The sequence below is a fragment of the Danio rerio genome, chromosome 3 (assembly GCF_049306965.1).
Source record: "Danio rerio strain Tuebingen ecotype United States chromosome 3, GRCz12tu, whole genome shotgun sequence".
Lineage (NCBI taxonomy): Eukaryota > Metazoa > Chordata > Actinopteri > Cypriniformes > Danionidae > Danio > Danio rerio.
In genome coordinates, this window is record NC_133178.1 from 17,722,821 (window position 1) to 17,741,246 (window position 18,426).

At 35.7% G+C, this 18,426-nt stretch overlaps 1 protein-coding gene and 1 long non-coding RNA gene across 3 annotated transcripts in view; one reads left to right on the plus strand and one right to left on the minus strand.

Moving 5' to 3' along the window:
* si:ch211-198m1.1 overlaps positions 1–18,426 on the plus strand; it is a 31,656-nt gene that overhangs the window by 4,290 nt on the left and 8,940 nt on the right. The window contains exon 2 of the mRNA NM_001328094.1: positions 1,336–1,417. Within this exon, the coding sequence (NP_001315023.1) occupies positions 1,336–1,417 (82 nt within the window). The remainder of the gene's footprint in view (positions 1–1,335; positions 1,418–18,426) is intronic.
* Positions 15,375–18,378, minus strand: LOC137490529 (uncharacterized). Of its 2 annotated transcripts, XR_011010124.2 has the most exons (7): positions 18,278–18,378; positions 18,066–18,173; positions 17,193–17,275; positions 17,018–17,072; positions 16,843–16,918; positions 16,592–16,768; positions 15,375–16,258 (listed from the first exon to the last, which is right to left on the minus strand). It is a non-coding gene; the product is annotated as an uncharacterized lncRNA (long non-coding RNA). The 2 variants fall into 2 exon arrangements; XR_012400917.1 differs by lacking the exon at positions 16,592–16,768.

Sequence of the window (18,426 nt, forward strand, 5' to 3'; positions counted from 1 at the left end):
TTTCAATGATTAGGGAATTCTGAATTTAAGTGTGAAATATTATAAAATCTGACAATTTGCTTTATTTTGTGTATTTGAGTTATGAATTAATACAATATCATGATACTACTTGGGATCGTGATACTTCAGCTGGTTAGACCATTTTTAAGAATCTTAACAAAAACAACGATAACAAGCAGGAAATGTTAATGGGCCAATGACATGACCACATTGAAATGGTCTATAGTATCATGGTCTAAATTTATGGTATAGTGACAGCCCTAGTTGATGGGAATTGGAAATGTAAGAAGTTCAGGTAAAGATATAGGCTTTCTGTTCTTCCACAAAAAGATACATTGGATTTTCAAAAATTTTTTAAAAGTTTTTTTTTTCTGAATTTAAACAAGCAAATTAAATTGAACATTAATACATTTAATTTATTTGTTTAAATTCAACCTAAATAAATGTTTGGCAACAATTTGGCAAAAAGAAATTTATTTCTGTGTACTTTTTTTCAGCAATCTGTACAGTATAGAGAAAATAAACAATAAAAACACATACATGAGATTTTAGTTTGCAGGAATCCTGTGACTTGTATTGTGTGTATGTAATGTGTATTTAATTATATACTGTAGCACATTTATTGTGTATGGCCATGCACCCAAAGCGCTTCACAATCATTAGGGGGGTCTCTCCACACCACAACCAGTGTGCAGCATTCACAACAGTTCCAGTGCGCTCACCACTCACTAGCTATAGGTGGAGTGGAGAAAGTGGTAGAGCCAATTCGGTGGATGGGGATGATTGGGAGGCCATGATCGTAAGGGCCAATGGCGGGACTTTTGCCAGGACACCTGGGTTACACCCCTACTCTTAACGAGTAGTGCCGTGAGATTTTTAATGACCACAGAGAGTCAGGACTACGGTTTAACGTCTCATCTAAAAGACGGCTCCCACTGACAGTGTATTGTTACCTTCTCTTTTACTATGGCATGTAGACTAACACAGACCACAGGTTGAGTGCCCCCTGCTGGCCTCTCTAATATCACTTCCAACAGCAACCCAGTTTTCCCATGTGGTCCACCTCACCAAAAAATTACCAGAATACTGATTTATTAGTTTAGAAATGCATGTTTATATATATATATATATATATATATATATATATATATATATATATATATATATATATATATATATATATATATATATATATATATATATATATATATATAGAAAGGACACGTTATATTGTTATAGTAATACTTTTCAATCTTTTAAACGTTCTGAATAAAATTGACCAACGTGAAAATATCTTTATTTAAGCAAATGCTCTTTGTGTGTCTGAAATTACAGGATTCATTCCAAAATATTCAGTCTTCAGTGCTGAAGTGGAACTAGTGGAAGGAGCGAGTCAAATAAATCAACCAGCTTCTACGTAAGTGAGAGGATATCAATGAGCTGCCACAAGAAAACATTTCCATATATAATTTCCATCTTTATTTGCTGTCTGAGCACTTAAAGTTTATTGCGAATCAGTGTATATATGATACAATAAACCTATAGAGATCAATAGCTTTCATGCTCCCAAGTCCTAAACTCTCAGAATGCATTGTTGTGCTCTGATGACACATTCCCATTCACTTTGTTTTTTCATTTAATGAAATTAACGTAACTTTGGTGCGCAGAAGAGATTTTTACAAACCAAAAACAACAAACATATCAACTCCAAAGTTCTGAATGTATATATTAATGTGCACGCATTTCTTTAAGTGACAGAATAAACTGATCTGTTTGTCTGTCTGCATGTAAAACCTTGACACTTGAATTTCTGAAAGCCTCTCAATGCAACGTAACTCAAATTCAAATCAATTAAAGATTTTTCTGTTTTGCGCTTTTCACAATAATTAATGTTTCAAATCAGCTTTATAAAAGGTCACCGTTATTCCATTACAGTCAAAATCAGAGTTAAGGTGTTGTGTATAGGGTGGACAATATAACGGCCACTTTATTAGGTACACCTGTTCAACTGCTCTTAAACGCAAATTTCTATTCAGCCAATCACATGGCGGCAACTCAATGCATTTAGGCATGTAGACATGATCATGACGATCTGCTGCAGTTTAAACAGAGCCTCAGAATGAGGAAGACAGGTGATTTTAAGTTTGATCATGGCATGGTTGTTGGTGGGATATTTTCTTGGCACACTTTGGGCCCATTAATACCAATTGAGCATTGTGTCAACGCCACAGCCTACCTGAGTATTGTTGCTAACCATGTCCATCTCTTTATGACCGCAGTGTACTCATCTTCTGATGCCTACTTACAGCAGAATAACAGCGCAAGTCATCTCAGACTGTTTTCTTGAACAAGGCAATGAGTTCACAGTACAAAATTAGCCTACACAATCACCAGAGCTCAATTCAATAAAGCACTATTGGGATGTGGTGGAATGGGAGATTCACATCATGGATGTGACAAATTTGCAGCAACTGTGTGATGCTATCATGTCAATATGACCCTCTGAGGAATATTTCAAGTATACTTTGTTGAATCTATGCCACGAAGGATTAAGACTGAAAGGATTAAGTTGTGAAAGAAAAAGGGGGTCCAACCCGGTACTAGTAAGGTATACCTAATAAAGTGGCCGGTAAGTTTATAATGCAGTATATATATAAAAGGTGCCGTCTATGTATAATAAATTATCAGTAGTGAAGTTGCAGAATTGAGTGTGAAAGCTAGCTTAATTGAGTTGTTGTCGTTGCACCCCAAATTAATTGCTAACGTGAAAATGGTAACCTCTGCTCCTTTATTGACTGAGACTGTATCATATCATTTGTTTTTGTGTCTTCATGAGGCCATTGAGAGGATAGAAAGGGCAAGAAAGGCTAACTGGCTTTCTTTAGAGATATTGCCCTCTTGTTGAGGGAGAATCTGAAAATTATTCTCACGATGCAGACGAGATGGCCACACGGCAGTCTTTTCTCATTGACATGGAGTTGACTGATGGTCCCAGAGGGCTTCTCCGCTTCATTGAGATGGTGTGGAGGAACACTGGTTACACTGACATTCATAAACCTGTCAGCTCCTCAATACCATCACGGTCCTGCTCGATATTCAGCGCTCTACCTTTAATTGCATGGTCTGGAACTCATCACTGAGGTGCTCTTAGTTGAAGTCATCCTGACCTGCCCCGAGTCTTGAGTGCTCCTTTCTCTAAATTTCCCACAGTCGGTCGGCAAATGCAATTTTCTAGCATCTACTCTGAGGCTCATTTCTTACAGAGCAAAACTGCGTTTTAAGGTCAATGTTCATGGTAGACAACTGGTTATCAACTGTAAATGATGGCCTTTCATTCCTGGAGCACAATTTCTACGTATGTCTTTTTTCCCCCTCTGCTTTCTCTCTGATATTTTCCTAATATTAGGCACACAGTGACATTTAATCATTTTTAAATGACTTTAGTTATATTTAAGTTAACTATTTTTTTTATTTTTTTATCCTATTTTGTGATTTTAAAATTTTTGTGATTTTAAAATAAAATAAAATTAAATTAAAATTAAAATTATTATTTTTGATTATTTATTTTAGTTAAATTTAAGCTAACTAGTGTTTTTTGTTTTATTTTATTTTAGTAAATGATTTAGATGCATTAAAAATTCCTTGTGTATTTTTTACATTTTTTATTTTTATCTTATTATGATTTAAAATAAGTTTACGTTAAATTACTAGTTTTTTTGTTTTATTTTAATTTAATTTTAGTTAAATGTAGTTAAATTTTATTAAATAATTTTGGTTAAATTTAAATTAATTAGTATTTTTAATTTAATTAAATTATTTTAGACACATTTAAATTACTAGTGTTTTATTTCAGTTAAGTAGTTAAATTTAATTAAATGATTTTATTTAAATTTAAGCTAAGTGGTGTGTTTTTATTAAATTATTTTAGATACATTTAAATTTCTAGTGTTTTGTGTTTATTTTATTTTAAATTTCATTAAATGATTTTAGACAAATTTATGTTTTTTATTTAATTTAATTTAAATTTTATTTAATAATGAATTTACATGCATTTAAATTACTGGTGTTTTTTTTAACTTTTTGTTGAATGTAGTTAAATTTATTTAAATAGTTTTAGTTAAATTTAAGCTAACTAGTTATTTTTATTTTATGTAATTTAATGATTTTAGATCAATTTTAAATTACTTTTGCTTTATTTATTTTTTAAAATTTTGTTGTTAATTTTTATCAAATAGTTTTAGATGCATTTAAATTACTAGTGTTTTATTTTTTATTTTATTTTAGTTAAATTTAATTAAATTATTTTTATTAAATTTAAGCAAAGTAGTGTTTTATTTTATGAAATTATTTTAGATACATTTAAATTACCAGCGTTTCGTTTTATTTCATTTTAATTTAAATTTAATTAAATAATTTTAGATCAATTTAAATATTAATATTTTATTTTAAATTAAATGCAGAGACTTTTTAGTTTTAGTTAAATTTAGCTAACTAGTGTTTATTAAAAGTTTTTTATTAAATTACTAGATTCTTTTAATTAAATTTTATTTGATTGAATAGATGTTGTGAAGTAAAGGAATAATGAGAAAAAATGCATTGCATAATGCTAATTTCAGCAATCATTGGTTTGTTCAATGCCAAAAAAGCCAGATTTGCATACATATACATGATATTTATTTTGTAACACATTTGATACATCAGGCGTTTGTGCAAGGCTTGTTGCTCACAACAAGTTAGTTTTGATGACAAACATTTTTTGCCATTTAGGCATTTTTTCCACTATATTTTAGGCAGTTTTTCCACTATATTTTTTACTTTTTACCTTTTATAAAATCATTTACAACAGGCTTTTTTAAACAAAGTATTGATCTAGTTGATATTATATATGTCTTAGAAACTATATGCGACGACTTTATGCGGCTCTATAGGGTTCAAAAGTTTGTTCACTTGTATTAAACATGTTCAAGTAGTCTGACATGCACTTTAAATGCAAAATGAGGAAATGTTGTATATTCTTTAAATAAGAATCAAGTAAAAAGCAAAACACAATATATATTGTATAATTTAATAGGCCTTTATAAGCAACCAAATCCATATTCATATTCTGATACTTAGTCATAATCTGATACACTTATTTTCTTCATATTCGTGTTCTGATACTTATTGAAGAGCCTATTAGACGATGTCATGAATGTAACCAATGGTAAAGGTTTAATAATAATATTAAATTGCATAATGCAAGATATGAAGCTGCAATATTCTTCTGTTTGGATTCTCAAAGCATTTTGCATAAAAAAAGCCGGTGCATAGAGGTCTTTTAACTTATTGACAGATGGCAAACTGAGTTCAATGACTGTCTGGCTGTCCTCATCAGTTTGTTTAGGGCCTCTGTCATGAAGTACTCTACCTTTCTGCCTCTGCTAGTTGTTTAGGTTTATTACACTGTTGGCCTGACATTGTCATGAGGTCACAGACATCAATAATGAGTTCTCCAGCATTTGATCACTGGTGGCAAATCAGGCCACAGTGCTTCATGCCTGATTTTGACTTGACATTGACATGAAACAAAGGTCTCAATAAACTTTTCTTCTTTATCGTGACACAGATATACATCACAATAGAGAAGAAAATTCTTTTGAAAAAAGACAAATGTATGGCATTTTTTTCAGTCTGGAGTTGATTAGATAATTTTGCTTTTCTATTGGATAGAGATGTGGCGAAGTCATTTGAGAAATTGATTTTGCATTTATTTATTTATTTTTTATTTTCAAAATGTGTCACTTTTCATCGCTTATGGATTCTTAGCTTGGTTTTTAACATCAGGGTATGATGTAAGCCTTACAAACTGAGCTGTACTCTACTTGCATCCAATTCCTTACGAATGACACTCAAACATAAAATAATTGTTAAAGTTAGAAAAGGTTTAAGCGAATTACAACTGTTCATAGTGAGCTGTGTTTACGTTAATCTCATGACATAAAAGCCAACTTACATGACTCCGCTGAACGCGCAAGCGATCTTCCACATAAGCATTCGAGTGTATGGTTAGAAACTATCCTAGAGTGCCATCTGCTGTTAAAAACTGGCCTAGATCGCAAACTGCTGTTGAAAACTAGCATAGAGCCCATCTGTTTGTTAAAAAATAGCCTAATGTGCCATCTTCTGGTAAAAACTGACGTAGAGTGCCATCCGCTGTTTAAAACTAGCCTAGAGTGCAATCTGCTGTTAAAAACTGGCGTAGATCACCAGCTGCTTGTTAAAAACTAGCCTAGAGCAGCATCTAGTTATTAAAACTAGCCTAGAGCACCATCTGCTGTTAAAAACTGGCCTAGAGCGCCGTTTGTTGTTTAAAAACTAGCCTAGAGCGCCATTTGCTTCATCTGCTTGTTAAAAAATAGTCTAAAGCGCCATCTGCTTTTAAAAACTGGTCTAGCCATTTTCTGTTTAAAACTAGCCAATACCGTCATCTGCTGTTAAAGACTAGGTAAAGTTCCATCTGCTATTAAAAACTAACCTAAAGCACAGTTTTCTTGTTAAAAACCACCCTAAAGCGCCATCTGCTAATAAAAACTGGCCATCTGCTGATAAAAAATAGCATGGAGCCCCATCTTCTTGTTAAAAACTAGCCTAGAGCGCCATCCGCTGTTAAAAACTAGCCTAGAGGGCCATCTGCTTGTTAAAAACTAGCCTAGAGCGCCATCTTCTGTTAAAAACTAGCCTAAAGTGCCATCTGCCTGCTATTAAAAACTAGCCTAGAGGGCTGTTTGCTTCATCTGCTGTAAAAAAAACAACAACAATTGCCTAGACTAGAGCGCCGTCTGCTTCATCTGCTGTTAAAAACTAGCCTAGAGCACCATCTTCTGTTAAACTAGCCTAGAGTGCCATCTTCTTGCTAAAAACTAGCCTAGATTACTATCTGCTGATACAAACAGGCCTAGATCGCCAACTGTTGATAAAACTAGCATAGAACCTCATCTTTTTGTTAAACTAGCCTAGAGCACATTCTGCTGTCAAAAACTAGCCTAGAGCGCCATCTGCTGTTTAAAAACGAACCTACATCGCCATCTGTTTGTTAAAAACCAGCCTAGAGCGCCATCTGCTGTTTAAAAACTAACCTACATCGCCATCTGTTTTTTAAAAACTAGCCTAGAGCGCATTCTGCTGTCAAAAACTAGCCTAGAGCGCCATCTGCTGTTTAAAAACTAGCCTACATCGCCATCTGTTTGTTAAAAACTAGCCTAGAGCGCCATCTGCTGTTAAAAACTAGCCTAGAGTGCCATATGCTTCATCTGCTGTTAAAAACTAGCCTAGAATAGCATCTGCTTGTTAAAAACTAGCCTGAAGCTGCATCTGCTGTTAAAAACTCCCTTAAGTCCCCATCTGCTGTTAAAAACTAGTGTAGAGCACCTTCTGCTGTTAAAAATTTGCCTAGAGCGCCATTTACTTTAAAAAACCTATCCTCAAGTGCCATCTGACTGCTATTAAAAACTAGCTTAGAGGGCCATTTGCTGTATTTGTTGTAAAAAAAATAGCCTAGACCGCCATCTACTTTTAAAAAATAGCCTAGAGCGCCATCTACTTTTAAAAATGAGCCTAGAGCACTATTTGCTGTTAAAAACTTCCCTATGTCCACATCTGCTGTTAAACTTGTGTAGAGCACCTTCTACTGTTAAAAATTTGCCTAGAGCGCCATTTACTTTAAAAAACCTATCCTCAAGTGCCATCTGACTGCTATTAAAAACTAGCTTAGAGGGCCATTTGCTGTATTTGTTGTAAAAAAAATAGCCTAGAGCGCCATCTACTTTTAAAAAATAGCCTAGAGCGCCATCTACTTTTAAAAATGAGCCTAGAGCACTATCTGCTGTCAAAAACTTCCCTATGTCCACATCTGCTGTTAAAAACTAGTGTAGAGCACTTTCTGCTGTTAAAAACTAGCCTAGAGCGCCATTTTCTTTTAAAAACAAGCCTAGAGCACTATCTGCTGTTAAAAACTAGCATAGAGCACCATCTACTTTTAAAAACTAGCTTAGAGGGCTATCTTTCTGATGTTAAAACTACCCAAGAACACATCAGTTAAAATTAGCTAAGAATAATCTTCATACATTTTTATTTTTGATTTACAGTATTGAACATGACAAATGGCATAACTAATGCAATGCTCAAAGTTAGAAATGCTCATATTTACATTTTGATATCTGGAAGATAAGTTGATTAGTTTTTTTCCCTCTGAATATCTGCAATCTCCACCAGAGATGTTGAATAAAGACGCAATTTCTTTAGGAGGAAGTGGCCTGGAAAGGTGTTGATTGGCCAAAGTAATTAACAGGAAGTGTGAATGAAGTGCAGAGTGCTGGAAGACAGTGCAGCATCTAAAGGTCTGTTTTTGTCTGTGTCGTGTGGAGCAGAGCGTGAAGACGGGTTAGTGCAGGTGCGTCATGTGACCTCCGTCTACATGACCTTTAACACACACTTGATTAAATGATCAATAAACAAAAAGAGAATAGTTCATCCTGCTGTCTGCTGACCTTTAATGTCTGAACTTTAATAAAGATCCACATGGGGACTATATGAATCTGTCCGTCCGTCCGTCATGAACCTGAAACACCTGGTTTTAGATTACAATAATTTATTAGGGTGTAGGGCCTGTTTCACAGCATCAATACAGCATAAATTCATCTTGGGAATGACAGATACAAATCCTGCAAAGTGGCCAAAGGGATTTTGAGCCATTCTTCTAGTAGAACAGTGGCCAGGTCACGACGTGATGCTGGTGGAGGAAAAGGTTTCCTGACTCACTCTTCAAAAACACCTCAAATTGCTCAATAAAATTTAGACCTGGTGACTGTGCAGGCCATGGGAGATGTTCAAATTCACTTTCATGTTCATCAAACCGCTCTGTCACCAGTCTTGCTGTGTGTATCGTGAATTATCATTCTGATACACGGCACTGCCATCAGCTTACAATGTTTGATACATTGGGTGCACATGGTCCTCCAGAATGGTTCATCCTTGGCAGTGATGCACCATTATAGTATAAGTATTGGGTTTAGGCCATTATATTGGCGCCAAAACCATCACTGATCCACCCCCATGCTTCACTATGGGCTTGCAGCAGTCTGGGTGTGGATTATTTCTGGTTTCTCCACACCATAACTCTCCCAGATGTGGAAAAGACAGTAAAGGTTGCATTGTTTTGCATTTTCCACAGTCCAAAATTTTCATTACTGGCACCGTTGAAATGCACGTTTGGCATTGGCATGAGTTATCAAAGGTTTGGCTCTAGTAGCCTGGCCATTTATATTGACCCTGTGGAGCTCCTGATGAACAAGTTTGATCAAAACAGGAGACTTGAAGTGCACATTTATTTCTGTAGTGCGCTGGGCAGCTGTGGTTTTATGTTTTTTTGGTTACAATCCAGGTTAGCTTCCACTTACATTCACCGTTACTCCTGTTGGATGTGGTTTGTCCTTCTTGGTGGTATGTTGAAATTACCCTGGATAACGTGGCTCTTTATGCATCACAAAGACTTGCTGTCTTGGTCACAGATGCACCAATTTGTCCTCTTTTGACGTCTGAAATTTCACACAATGTTGTGTGCACTGCAATATTTTAAGCAAATCTGGAAGAAGGACTAATTACTCTGCTAATTAAACCTTCACTCTCTGCTCTTACTGGTGAAATGTGCAATCAATCAAGACTGGCCACCAGGCTGCTCAAATTTATCCATGAAACCTCCAGCACAAAATTGGCCAGTGTTTCAGTGATATTCTTCAGCCCCTGTACATTGTCAAAACAAACTTATTTTGGATTCAATTAATCACAATTCATTTTTACCCAGTACTAATTATAATTAGGGCTGGGTGATATAGGCCAAATATCATATCCAAATATTTTTAGGAGGAATGAAGGTATAGGATATATATCTGGTATTTTTCCATAAATGGTTACTTGAAAGTTCAAGCCTTTATTAAAACATTATTAAACATGTTTTGAGTAAGATATAATTCAAACACAGGGGTTTCCCCTCTTTGTTTACAAATAAACAGCTGCATAAAAAATAACAGCTGGACAAAATCTTTGATAAATAAAATACAGTACAGGTTTTTTTCCTGCTTAATTGTTGCACAACATTTCACTTTGTAAACAAAGTCTTTGATAAATAAATACAGTACATTTTTTTTTCTGTTTAACAGGAAACACTACTGTGCTGTTGTGCAAATAACAAAGTAAACAGAACCATAGAAACCATAGCTACATCATCAGAGCATTAAAGGAACCCACTTAAATAGTAACACAACAAAAAAATTGTAGGATAGAAAAGAACCACATTGAGTCCTCCATGTCGCATCAGTGATGAGTCGTTCTTGAATGATTCGTTCATTTTGAACAAATCTTTTGTTTGACTCATGGAGTGAATCATTCATTTGCGCATGCGCAGATTTGTGCAAGTGGAGCTCGCATGCTACAGTACCTACCATGGAGGGGTCTGTTTTGCGCAGAATGCGCACGTGTGGCCTTAAACCATATTGATATAAACAATATTGGATAATACTGCATCGCGTTGGGGAATAATATCAATATATCCCCAGAACCTGATATACCGCCTAGCCCTAATTATAATACAAACATATTATTATTATTATTGTAAATATTAATAATATTTCACAAATTACTATATTTTTGATCAAACAGAAGCAGCCTTACTGAGCATAAAAGACCGCTAAACATTGAAAAACATTAAAAACATCTTTGATCCAATCATGACCAGTAGACTAGTGCAGGGCCGCTGCTAAGTCAGGACGATTCTAAGGGCCCACACCGTTTTGGGGCCTTCAGAGATGCTATTAAGCTCCTCACTTTCTTCCATGACACCCACAAAATGTTTTCATAGGGCCCGTACCAGACAGCGCCACCCCTGGCCTAGTGGTTAAGTGCTCTGACACATTCTGACGGAATGATAACCTTGGATTAAAATTTCACAGTTTCACTGTATTGTGATTACTGCTCTAAATTATATTCTGTTTAAATGTCCGGGTAAAAACAACAACTTTTTCCTTTTTGAACAAAATAGATTTTATTTTGAGAAACATTTAACATCTTTTGGAGCAGTAAACGTGTCAGACTTAATAATTGAAAAGAATCGCTGATTTTTGCTGTCTTCATTAGTTACCAAGACAAAGATTTCTTCACAATTTAAAACGACATCTTTGGAGATGTTTTCAGCTGGAGATACTCTTGTCCTAAAAAACTACAATAAAACGTAAAAAAAATTTTTTACACACACCTTAGGAACGGTATAGCAGAAAATTTTGGTGGTTTTAAAAACTTCACTTTACCAAACTGTGGTATACCTTGAAAATGGTTATCGTCCCATGCCTATTGACACATAGCACCAAAGTGCACACAGCGATCCAGGTTAAATTCCAGGCTCAAAGTTTTTTCCCTGTACTTCCCTTGATTTTCTGCTTCAAAACTTCAAAAGTTTTTGCTTCTGCTTTTGAAATTCTGGAGATGCTTAAACATTCCCACTACTAATGAGCATTAAAGTTTGTGTGAAATCAAAATTTACCATGTTTATTTTGCTTACGCACATTGTTATTCTTTTGGTGAACAATTAATCAGTGCAAGTTAATCCACAAATTTTGTTTTGTGTAATCTTCAGTCAAAAACCTTTTGCTTCTGCGTTTGGAGCATCTGTCATTCCCTGATGATGTCATTTTGACGGCTTCCACCACAACATTCTTAACCACGCCCCTCCTACCATTAGTGTGCTATGAGGGAATGATGTGCAAGAAGAAAGCCCCGTCCCTTCTCAATATTCTGATTCACTTATAAGTACATCAACATACTGAAATAAAAGCTTCAGCAACTTCCGGTTCATGCAGACTTTAATCTTATGGCATCTTCTCAGAAATACACTTTTGTCCCACAGGTTTATGTGTGTGGACAAACGGTGCCCTTGCCACACCAATAATCTGCAAAGTTGATTTGTTGAGAACCTTCTGAGAGCCTGAGCCAAGGCCTTGTTTTATAGTCACTATTTATGGCTGGAATACTAAATGTTTGCCTGTCTGAAAATCCGTTACTTCTATTTCTTTGTCTGCTACTTCATCCATAATGGAGGGTACGGATTTATGCCTGCTCTTCTCCTCCGCCCATCGGCCGCCGAGGGGAAACCGATACTCTGTATTGGTGCCCAGGGCCAATGGAGGACATGCAGGTTAAATCATTCCTAATACAGCCTGGCATCCCATAGATTACCCTCTAGTTTCATAGGGACGCTGTGGGCCAGGCAACAACTTTGTTTCAGTAGAGCTGACTGCTTCAAAAAAAAAAAAAAGAAAAGTTCTGATGCAGTGCTTTTACTTCGACCTTGTTATCACCTTTGTTTTGTTGCCAAGTCGGAAGGAAAGCTGATCAAGAAGGTTGTAGGGCAGAGGTATTCAACCCGAGCCAGTGCACCAGCCAAACTCACTAATTTAATTTGTTCACAAGAGCACTCCGAGCGCACGCTGCATGTTGGGTGTCTGAGTTCATTTTACTGATATAGATTCCTTCTGTTTCTGATAGGCACAATGTTGTTGTATTGATTCTTCGCTTTCTGCACCTGAATATTGCTACATTACCCAGGAAATCAAAGACATAGAAGAGAGTAGGGCTGCTCAATTTTTTTTGATTATTTACGATATATTATTATTATTATTATTATTATTATTATTGTTTTTTATTATTGTTTTTTATTATTATTATTATTATATACTGTATATTATTATCACGTTAGGGCTGTGCAATATGATGCTGTATATCATTCGATTTTTGTAGTGTTTTAAATTTAAATTTTAATAATATTTATTTGATGTTTCTATATTTTTAATCAAGTATTTGCCTTGAAGTTCTAAATAAAGTGAAAAATATGATCCTGAGTACATTTCTGAGTATATACTTTAAAATGTAAAAAAAAGAAACAGTCCTTTTTGGTGCAGTTGGTATATATCAACTATTAATTGATTGAATTTACTGAAATAGTTCTACATGTATATTGTTATCCAGATATGAGGAGACTTGTGTCAAGATATAAGATTTTTATTTTTTCTTTATAAATGTAGGTTGCTATTGCACCTGTACATTTCATAGATCTTGAAATTCTAAAGTTCTCAATATCACACAGAAATACTAAAGTAACAAAACTAAATTTCATGAAAAAATGTGGACTGCCTGAAAGGTTGCCGGATAGGGCACAGTAATCATTCCAGTCAAAAGTTGAAATTCGATTAATTCCAAAGCCTTATTATAGAAAAGCCCTATCCATAAAAGATGTCCCTGAAAAATCCTGATGGGAAAGAAATTTTAGAACTTTTTTTGTACACCATATGTCCTTTACACCCAATTTATTTATATAGTATTGGTTTGTTTGTTTGTTTGTTTGTTTGTTTTTGTTTGTTTGTCTGTTTGTTTGTTTGGTCTTAGTATTTTTTTAGCATTTGGTGTCTTTGAATAATGCTGGTAAACAAGCAGTTAATAATGATATTATATTCCTTCTATGAAAGTCATTGGGTAACATCCTCTGTTACCAAACATTCTTCAGAATATCTTCTTTTGTGTCCAGCAGAAGAAAGACCTTGCATGCATTTGCTAAAAATTGAGGTAAAGTGTGTGTGCGCGCGCGTGTGTGTGTGTGCGCGTGTGTGTGTGCGCGTGTGTGTTCGCGTGTGTGCGTGCGCGTGTGTGCGCACGTGTGTGTGTGTGTGTGTGTGTGTGTGTGTGTGTGTGTGTGTGTGTGTGTGTGTTTTCTCCATGCCGCTAACATTCAGATGTACTTCAGGTGTCGTCCTTATTGCAAAGTTTTCCTATCCATTTTAGAGTCTTCCCAGCCAAACTTTTAAGCCAGGCTGCTTGGAAAAGTACACAAGCCCACTTCTCTCCTCAAAAGAGTAGTCAGTTATGTGCGTAATACAAACGGATACGCTCTGAAGCTTAAAATGTGAGGTTTGGGTCTTGTTCAAGTCCGTAACCGAGCTCCACTAATCAAAATGAAAGAGCCGTATGCACTTTCCTACATCACCCGCCACAGAAAATATTCAAGTGTCATGTCTGTCTAAATGTTTGCTGTTTATTTTTTTCACTTCATTTCCTCACTTTCATATGTTGAAAATAGCCTTGGGTTAGTTCTGATTGGTCAGAGGTACTGAGAGCAAGAGCACATCATGGTGATGTTGCTTCCAACAATAAAGGATGGTTTACAACTAACAAGAAGCAGCCCAAAGCTTGTTAAAAGTGTCATTTCTAGGCACAAAGTTTAGCACGAAGTTATTAAATAGCTGTACAGTGTCTGGAGTTCCTCAAGTGTATTTTCTTGGTCACATTGAAGATTTTCAGAGAACACACAGTACGTTTGCTTTTTCATTTTGTCTTTTTATAGTCCAACATGGTGAGAAAGGAAAGCTTGTTGTTTTCTGCTTTTTTCAGGAGTAGTATTTGGACACTTTTGGAGAATGATTGATTTTAAATTTTTGTAATTTTTTTGTAACACAAACCAAATGACATCAAAACTGCTGTTGTTCTATTGATTTTTAAATGACTTCAATTTTCCATTTTTAGAGACATAAAGGCCCAGTATGCTATTATCTCTGATACATACCTCTCAAAAAAAGTAACTACACGTCGCAAAGACGCGTATTGTAAGCTCTGTGATTGGTCTGCTTGGTAGTGCTAACAAGAGTGGCCGGGACCCAGAGCCATGCAAACTCATTGGAGCAAATGTTTACAAGTATCGAATCGAAAGTTTTGTGTTTACCTTATAATTAAAGTTGTTGCACGTCCACCAATTCCCATCTCTGAATGAATACGTTTTAACTACTTGAACATTAAGGTAGCTTTCTGAAAAAACAAAACACCAGTATAGAATCTCGACACAAAGAAACATAAGAACCTACTGTCAGCTAGCGATTTGGAAGTGTTATTGCAGAGCAAAACAAACAGCGCGCAGAAGTATAAATGCACAGCTACACGCAGGGCAGCCGCCATGGGTCACGCCAATCACTCGACACAAGTATAAACCAGGCTTGAGTGTGGAGTCATGGCAGTTGTAGTCTTTATTTGTAACCTACACTCTCAGAAAAAAAGGTACAAAATTGTACCTTTTAGGGTACAAATGGCCCGTCACTGGGGTGGTACCCTTAAGGGTACAAATTTGTACCTCTATTTAAAGGTACAAAATTGTACCTTCTACATTTGTACCCTTTAAGGGACAATTTTGTACCCTAGACACTGAAGGAACAAAAATGTACCTTTTTATATTATATAGTATTTTCAGGGTACTGACCCTGGCATTTTGATCCTTTGGTGACTGCATGCACAAATAAATAAATAAAATATTTTGGTTCACAGATGTCCATTTTTATTTATTAATGTAGAAATATTTCATTACAACTTACAACTGAATGTGTTAAGAAATAAAATTACACAGCAAGTATAAAGCAGACATGTAAAACAGTAAAAAGAACAATTTAGATAAGAATAAAAACTAAATAATCTACACTTAATACAAAGACCACAAGAATACTGTTTAAGATTTATAAACACATTACACAGGCTACATCAAGTACTGCACTTTATAAAGTCCAAAGTATTTGTCTTTAGTCAGAATACTCGGTCATAATAAATAATTTGTCATCAACATTTTCTCTGAATTTCAGAATGAAGGCAATGTTTCTCTATAAATTGCTTCAACAGTGCAGAAAACCAAATACATCAGTAGCCTCTTCCTCAACATCAGTAGATTACTCCTTTAGTGGAGTTGTAATTAGTTGTAACACAATATGTGTTTATGCTTTTGATAAACATGACATGTAAAGCACTCATATCTGGAAAATGTTCTTTGATAGTCATTAGGACCACAAGTTATTTAAAAAATTTGCTTTATGCATGAATGATAGCAGTGTGCTGGAGTAACTTGATGATTGTGATTATCCCAAGAGCATGTAAAGAAACAAAAAACAAGGTTGATCACTCTGGTAACTGGAGTAGATCGAGGCTTGTCACCGTCCGCCGTTCATTCAAAACATTCCACTGCAGAAACATCAAGGTGATCTTCTAATAAGATGGATATGTCAAAAATGTATATTCGTCCACATCATCAGCCCGGCCAATCGCAATCCCATCAACTCTGAAGACTGCCGTGACTCGTCTTGTTAACACAGTTGTCCAGTCGGTGGCCTCCTCCTGTACTTGAACTGTTGGATGTGGTGAAGATGGTTCACTGTAAATGACAAAGCAATAATTACATTAATATCAGTCACTCTATCACTGATGAAGAGAAAATCAACATGCATAGAAAGTCAAATAATTAATATTCACTGATTAAAAAAAAAAGTATCACAGATTAAAAGACTAATATAAATTTCATTCATTCATTCAATTTCTTTTTGGCTTAGTCCCTTTATTAATCTGGGGTTGCCACAGTGGAATGAACCACCAACTTATCCAGCATGTTTTATGCAGCAGATGCCCTTCCAGCTGCAACCCAGTATTAAGAAACATCCAGACACACTTATTCACCACACATTTATACACTACAGACAAATAAGCTTACCAAATTCAGCTACAGCGCATGTCTTTATACTTGTGGGGAAATCGGAGCACTTGGAGGAAACCCTCACGAATACTGGAAAAATATGCAAACTCCTCACACAAATGCCAACTGACCCAGCCGAGGCTCGAACCAGCGACCTTCTTGCTGTAAGGTGACAGCACTACCCACTGCGTCATCCTAATATAAAGAATATCAAGCATTATAAAATGCATTTATCACAGCATATACTAAACAGAAAACAACATGCGCACCGGAGCACAACGAAATGTTGAAGTGTCTCGCTTAACAAGGCTGGCAACATGAGAAGTGCTGCTGTAAAATCAATTCCTGGAACATAAGATGTGGCATACAAACAAATATGAAGGAATCCATCCAAAGCTAGAATTTAATAATATTAATCAAGTGGAGAAAGTTTAGAAAGAGTACCTTAGAGTCAGGTCAATAGCATTCTTCAGTTGATCTCTCATCTTTCGATGAAAACCTAGAAAATAATTTTAAACATGTGGGTGTACATTTATTGTTGTTTGTAAGTAAAAACCTACAAATTTAAAATAGTATGTAAGCCATTAAAACCATGGTATAGATAATGAGACATACTTACATCTTGTACTGAGCCATGCTTTCATATGACATGCCTTCATTGGTCTGATGCTGTTAGGCTGCATTCTGTTGTTCAATCTTGTCCTGAAAGACAATTGGAAACTTCAAAAACTTCTGGAAAGCAATAAGATAAAGCAATAACTATTTATTTATTTTGAGATATTAATAAAATAGGTAAAATAGCTCAAGGTACCAGTTTCAGAACAGATGAGACAACTTATTACATTAAAAAACAAAGTATAACTTAAAACGTCGATTTATACAACATGGTATGTTAATAACTCTACATTAACATAAGTATAACGTTAAACGATAGTAAAGCACCAATTCTGGACATGAGAGTTTGTGGACACTCCTCAACATTAATGTAACTTAGACACTGAAATGAAGATATGTACGCCACGTTTGTAACTAGCCACGTTTACATAATCAGTCGCTTTGTCGGTGACAAAATTGTGATTTTTTCTTCACAAAATGGTGGTGTAACTTATATAACCGTCTAAAATTACATTTCAGCGGTCAACCGTGGCTAGAAAATGGCCTAAAAATATAAAACATTATCGATAATTACAAATTCCCAGTATTAATAACAAAAGGTTTTATATCAAGGTATATGAAGACTTCGCGCGAGCTCCGGGCCACACCGCACATTACTCACGGCCCGATTCCGGTGCACGGATACGGCAGCGTCGGCTCGCTTTTGCCGCCGCAACTGGCCCGAGTGTATTTTGCTAATTGGGTTGCGATTATATTCCGCCATGGCAACACTTATTAATAAAGCAGTAACGTAACGTAAGATATAAGGCGCGAATACGTAACGTAGGCGATAAAGGGAACTTTTACACCGATAAAACTAACAGCATATAGTACTCACCGTCTATAACGTTATGTCCCTCGGTGACTTCGATATCACATTGTATTAACTTCTTTAATAAGCAGCAGACATCTTAGCAAACTCCATCCTGCAGGCCAGCCCGGAGCACTAAAAGCGGGGGAAAGCCGAGACCCGAGAGTCAGACAAAATCAACAGAACACGGCTTCACATGTAAAAATGAGACTGAAAATATATCTTTAATGCATTCTTACCTGAAAAGTGTGGACTCCAAAATAGACTTTTCTTTGAAAAGCGTGCGAAGTTCTGTGTAAACACCCAGCATACTCGACGGACCGCCTCAGTAACAAACACTACTATAACGTCTCAACAAGCCAAATTCTTAAAGAGACAGCAACATCAC